Source organism: Pipra filicauda, unplaced genomic scaffold, assembly GCF_003945595.2.
Source record: "Pipra filicauda isolate LSUMZ 115617 unplaced genomic scaffold, ASM394559v2 scaffold20_size4479445_pilon, whole genome shotgun sequence".
Classification (NCBI taxonomy): Eukaryota; Metazoa; Chordata; class Aves; order Passeriformes; family Pipridae; genus Pipra; species Pipra filicauda.
The window spans coordinates 1505062-1511250 of NW_024104321.1; the positions used below are offsets into that span (position 1 = coordinate 1505062).

The 6189-nt window shown below is 35.0% G+C and overlaps 1 protein-coding gene across 2 annotated transcripts in view; it reads left to right on the plus strand.

Moving 5' to 3' along the window:
- NBN (nibrin) overlaps positions 1–6189 on the plus strand; it is a 28929-nt gene that overhangs the window by 16448 nt on the left and 6292 nt on the right. Inside the window, exons 12-16 of one of the 2 annotated variants that reach the window (XR_005563435.1) lie at positions 422–493; positions 1908–2063; positions 2622–2735; positions 3507–3556; positions 5159–5258. Coding sequence is in view for 1 of the 2 variants with exons in the window: in XM_027737331.2 (XP_027593132.1) it covers positions 422–493; positions 1908–2063; positions 2622–2735; positions 3507–3556 (392 nt within the window). In the remaining variant the exon portion in view is untranslated. The remainder of the gene's footprint in view (positions 1–421; positions 494–1907; positions 2064–2621; positions 2736–3506; positions 3557–5158; positions 5259–6189) is intronic. The other variant, XM_027737331.2, reaches the window with a different exon arrangement.

Sequence of the window (6189 nt, forward strand, 5' to 3'; positions counted from 1 at the left end):
AATCAACCTGCAGAATACTTTGTTATCCTAGTAATAAAATGTCCTTTCTGCACACATGTACATTTAAAATATCAAATTGAAAATGCTACTTTTTATAGTCAAAAGCCTTTGCAGTTTTCAGAAACTGTCAGGATTTTGAAGATTATACAGATGGACAAAAATTGCTACTGGTATAAGAAAGAAAAAAAAATGAGAAAATACTAGTGAGTTTTTAATAGAGAAAAAGGCTAATGATTGTTAAATGTACATAAAATCATAAAAATTTTAAAGTACAAGGGAGTTTCTCTTCTGTCTAAACATTTACATTTTTTGAAAATGCTTATTGCACTGTAAAGAGCAGAAAACTATTTTTAACTATTTATTGTAATTAAATTTCCGTTTAATTTCACTGTTTTATTTTAAAAAATTTTTAATCAAATAGAAAGAAGAGGAACTTGGATCAGTTGTAACGTCAGAAATGAAATGTAAGATCAAGCAAGAGTCACCAGTCTTGGTAAGAAACCAGTTAATTTTAAGTTTGAACAGTGAACTTTAAGAAGCATTACAAAAACACATCAAAATTTTCCTTTTAAGAACATAATATTTGTGGATCCTATTTCAGAATAAAGGAGGTTCAGAAGACAGTACTCCTTAACATAATCATACATAAATTTGAATAGTACAGTCCAACTTATTGACTGTGAAAAACAGAGCACCTGTAGTTCATCTGTGTGCTTCTGTAATGGCATTTGGATGGTGCTTAAAGTGACTGAAACTACAGACATAATGTAATTGTATTAACCCTTCAGTGTTGTTAATGCTTGTACTGATTAGGTTACTGCTTAAAGATCAGACAAGGACATAACCTCCTTGTCTGCTCTAAGGAGATCACAACTAGAATGGAAGAGATGGACCATTGAGAAAATAGATGTAATATTGACTGATTAACAGTAGATAGCGTGCTAACTTGTTATAGGGGAGGTGAAGGAAGAAAGGAGAGGAGAATTTCTTGGAATGGCAGTGAGGCAGAGGAAAAGGAGATGAGGCTAAATGAAACTGGAATTGAAAAATTCTGAAGAGAAAAAGTAGAGTGCAGCCAGTCAACAAGGGGCAGAACGATACCTTTTTTTTTGCATACACACAGAGAACAGTCCAAGAAGAAGGAATGCTGTGCAGGGTCAGCTCAGATTAAAGGACTTTTATTTTATACTTTGCTGTAGAAGAGCTATACTGCATCTGGGCTGGAACTGTCCATAAAGATAGTTTGTTACTTGTGAACTTGTCCTGCACCCACACATCCTTTTTAATCCACAGAAATGTAGCCACAGGCAGCAAAGAGTGCATGCAAACTTGCTGGCATAGGAACATTCTCATGTACGAGAAGAAATTGCTTCATTGATCAGATTCAGCTTACAGTGCTAGAGTTGGCCAAAAATCTGTAGGCTAGAATTGAGCTGAAGATGTTTAACTTTGTCTTCCATGGAGTTAGCTGGGGTTGCCATTGGAGTACACATGGTTGATTGAATTAGTCTGGGTAAGAGACAAGGTGGAGAGGAGGAGAGAAGGAACTCTTAGATATAAGCTAAAGTGAGGGAAAAAAAGTCTTACTTTAAGTTGTATTCTGAAGTAAAATCCTAGTGAAATGGAAGTACACTGACTTCAGCATTGTTACTGATCCTGTCTTTTCAGTGTATTTAAATATGAGAGAAAATGTACTGAGCTCACAGCTCTATCCATAGTATATAAGGATCTGAGAAGTTCATACATGTTCTTAGCTTCTAGCACTGCTGCTGCTTCCCCTCACCCTTTTGTAATCATAACTTTTGTTAAACTCTGCTCCTGATAATTTCCCTAAAGTTTATACTCTTAGGTATGCTGTACGTCTGTTCATACACTTGAATGCTTTTTCCTTTTTCTTCCCCCATAAGAACTGCAGCAAACTGCAAGATGACTCCAGCAGTCTTCCTAGCAGGCTTCTGGTGACTGAGTTTAGATCACTGATTGTCAGCCGTCCAAGACAGAACAGTTGCCTTACTGGAAGTACCAGCTATGGGGGAAAGAAAAATTTCAAAACGTTCAAAAAGGTTAGTGCGTATTTGAAATGGTCACAAGATGGCACTATTTAAAAATACTAAAAAGTGTTGCCTTGAGATTGTAGAAATATGTTAAAGATTTTTATTTTTTATCTTATTTTTTATAAATTGCTAGCTACAGAAAGAAACAATTTAAATACCATATTATACTGTTAACTTTCAGGGAGCAAGGTTTCATTTTTAGAAAATATTTTAAATTTCTGATAGTATTTTCTGCTGTTTTGTAATAGATACCTATGCAGTTTGACAATAAAATATAAAGTGATTTTTACCAATATTTCAAACTCCATTTGATGTACTATCAGATTTATTTTGTATATTTAACTTCTCAGATTTTTGTTGTTTGTTTCTTCTGGTAAAAAGAAGGAGTTACAGCTTTCTGTAAATGCTTTTTTAACTTCAGTTGCTTTAAAATATGACCTCTGAATGTTATTGAAGAAAAGACTGGCTGACTTTCTTCTGTGATATCTGAATAGACTTTCTGAATTTCTCAGATCTTTTGCTTGTACTATGCTTGCCTTGTAGTTGTAATAATTTATTGTCCAACAGGTAGCTTATCCAGGAGCAGGACAACTTCCATACATTATTGGAGGATCAGATTTGATTGCTCACCATGCTAAAAGGAATTCAGAGCTAGAAGAGTGGTTAAGGCAAGAAATGGAGGTAAGGAATTATTTCTTAAGGATGATCAAATAAAACCTTGACTTATGTAAGTGGTCATACCACCCTGTGGTTGTTACTGAAGTACTTCAGGATTTTATTTTTTAAGTAAAACCTCAGCCAGTAAGCTGTCCACACATGCTCATAGGAACATGTACTTTAGGAAAGTTACTGAAAGTCAGAGGTCAGTGGTAAGGCTCATCTTTTTGCTGATTATTTGAATTGATTTTACGTGTAACATTCATATAATCAGAAATACTGATGTAAAGAAAATTCAATAACCTAAAAGAGAATGACCTTTTTTTTTAATGACCTGTTTTTGGTGAGCAAAATAAGCATTGTGGAACTTGTGACTTGTAAAACATGACAGGGAGATAGAAGGAGCTTCTGTATGGTCAGCTGTGTTCAAATAGTTCTGCAGTACAATTGATAGTCTACTCTTGAACAGAACAGAAAATACCTGAGTAAAATTCTGTTCTAAAAATATTCACCTTTATATGTAAAAGTTCTAAAAAAATATTATTTTATCATAGCAGTTCTATAGCACTGTTTCCCAGTAGTTTCCTTCAAAATACTTGCTGATGAGTCATATACTGTTTTCACAGTCTGATTGGTATCCAGTTACAGCAACACTTCTTGATTATCTCACCCTAGGTATAAATCATGCTAATTAACTTAGAGGAAAAACTGTTAGTGCAAGAATATATTGTGTTGCTATATGGTTCATTAGCTTCATCCTTAACAATCAAATAATGAATAAACTTACTTTCTCAGGAGCAGAACCGATATGCAAGAGAAGAATCACTTGCTGATGATCTCTTTAGGTAAGAATTTTATGTTTGTACTTAAACAAAGTGTATTTTTTGCATCACATCTTTTTTTTTTTATTGGACAAATTTTGATTTTGTAAGAGACTACTTTGACTATTCTTTTCAAAATTCCATGTATTCCCATGTAGGGAATATAGTCAAAGTGATTCAACAACTTAGCTTAAATTTTCTTATGTCTTAAACTTTCAATTTCATTCAGACTTGCTTCAATTTTTTAATAAGAGTATTCTCAAACAGAAATGTTGCTATTTCCTGGCTGATATGCACAAGCTTGATTGTTCACAAAGGCCAGAAGATGTTCCAGGGTGGTTTTAGAGCCTAATGAAGCATTTTGATCTTACCATTCAGTCATCTGAATTGTGGAAAACAAAATGATGGGTTCTGCCACTGTTTCATTCTGGCCATGGCACTTGTCTGTCCCTGTGCTGAGTCACTTGAGGGAGCTAAAGCCACAGAGTACTAGTTCTGTGAAAAGCAACTGCTTTTTCCTTTTTGGGTCTTTGAAGTAATGACTCCCAGAATTTAAAGTAAAAACTAAACAAAACCCCAAAAGCTAAGTAAATCCTTCAGTGTGCCCCCTCTGTGTCCCTTATCTTCGAGACTTTAAGCTGCTTTCAAACCCGTTCACAATGAAAGAGCTCTTACCTTTTTTTAACAGTTAGAAACTCCCTCAACATTTTACCATCTTTCCAGTGTACAGACAGAGGTGGCATTTTGAAACCGATCATGCTGTGCTTTTGACAGTGTAGAAGAGTTATTGATTTTGCTTTAATCAGTTCTTATGTCACAGGAGTTTAGAGATTTCTTTGATAGGCCCAGGTTCTCCTTGGCTGTTTGCCCTTGCTTTTTGCCATTACACATTACATTTGCCTCTAAAATTCAGTCTGTTTCAGCAGTTTTCTTTCAATAACCCTCACTTCAGTTGTCTACCACTTTCCCTAATGTCTCTTTTGAAGGAGAGAATCGTCCTGCTCAGTTAATTTCCTATCCAATTTACTTTCAATTGTAATCCTAATTTAATGATTTTTAACCCCTTTCTAATTAGAAAAAGTTGTAAGCCAAGTTTGCCACTTTATCCAGTTTTTACATCTGCAATGCAGCCTTTATATATATATATATATGTCAGTTATCATTTATAACAACGTGATGCAGCTAGATTGCTGTGCTGGAATATTAACTGGCTTAAAATATCTTGGTTCATTTTTGCCTTTTGAAACGCAGCAGTGAAAACTTAGATAATTTGCATGCATGAAAGTTAATTCTAAGCATGAAGTTTCTACAGTCAAAAATATTAAAACACACAATTTAACATTTAGCAGTTTGTAACCTTCTAATTTTGACCTTAATCTCGAATAAAACTACTTGGCATAATGTTAACAGCTGCAGATGAGCTAGAAAGAAAAGCTGTGCTGGGTACATACTGAGACAGAGGAGGAAGGGAAAGTATATTATACTATCTACTAACAGTACAGTTAAATGGATTATATTCAGTAACAGCCTTTTGTGTCCTCCACTCCCTGTTCCTAACAAGGTCTTATGTTTCTTTGTGCATTCACTCTCAGTAGTGGATTCTCTGTAGTCCTTTTTCCTTTTCAGGTCATAGGCACTGTACAGTTTCAGATAATGTTGTTTGATGTCTTTCCCTCTGGAAAACAAATACCATCCAGGCTTCATTTAACATGGAAAATGGCTGGAGGTGAGGTGGAGGATATAACATGGAAAGACTGTTCATGACTGTCTGTGTCAGCATCTCTTTAGACGGTCACAGACAGGGTTGAAGCTGCTGTTATTCTGATGAGGGGTTTCCGTCATATATCATCCCCTTTTCCTATGTGCTTATCTTCCTGTCCCTCCCCCCTCTCCCCTTCCATAGAATTTGGTGCCCAGGACACATTTAGTTAGAACTAATGTTACAGTGCTATAGAAATAAAATCAAATAAATGGTTTGAGATTTAATATAAGGATCTCATTTTGTTTAGCAAAGATTTCGTTACTTTCTGTGTTTTTTATGTGAAGAAACAAGGGACCACTGTTTGACTTCTCACCTGCCATGCATTTGACTGACACAAAAAATAGTGCATTTAGGTAGAAAAAATGCATATGGAGAAGAAGGATGTTTTTTCCAAATCACTGTCAAAGAAACATGATACTACATATGAACACATTCAGAAAATCTTAACATTAACAATTTGCTCTGTTAATTAACAGTTAATGTAGAGCATTTCTTTCAAAGGGTATCTATATTATTTTTGTCAGAAGTCTGAGTTGTATAGGAACAACAGTGACTTCTAATAACCTTCCAGCTATGTGGTGATGTAATTTGGCTCACAAGTTGTCGCATTTTCCTGCCTAAGCAAAAAGTCTTGATGAATGAGAGCAGAACTAGTGGAAGTAAAACTGCCTGATCATTCAGTTGTGTCCATAAGTTATTCATGCATGAGTACAAACACATCAGAATTTCAAAGAGGCGACATAGGATTTTGAGTGATGAAGCACAAATGAAGAGAAAGGGAAGGCCAAGGGATAGCAGTGTCAAGCAGAGGCAAACTCTAAGCAAATTACAGTAAATCAGGTAACTATTTAGTATATCCAGAAAGTAGCTCTAAATTTCTAACAATCAATCCGAA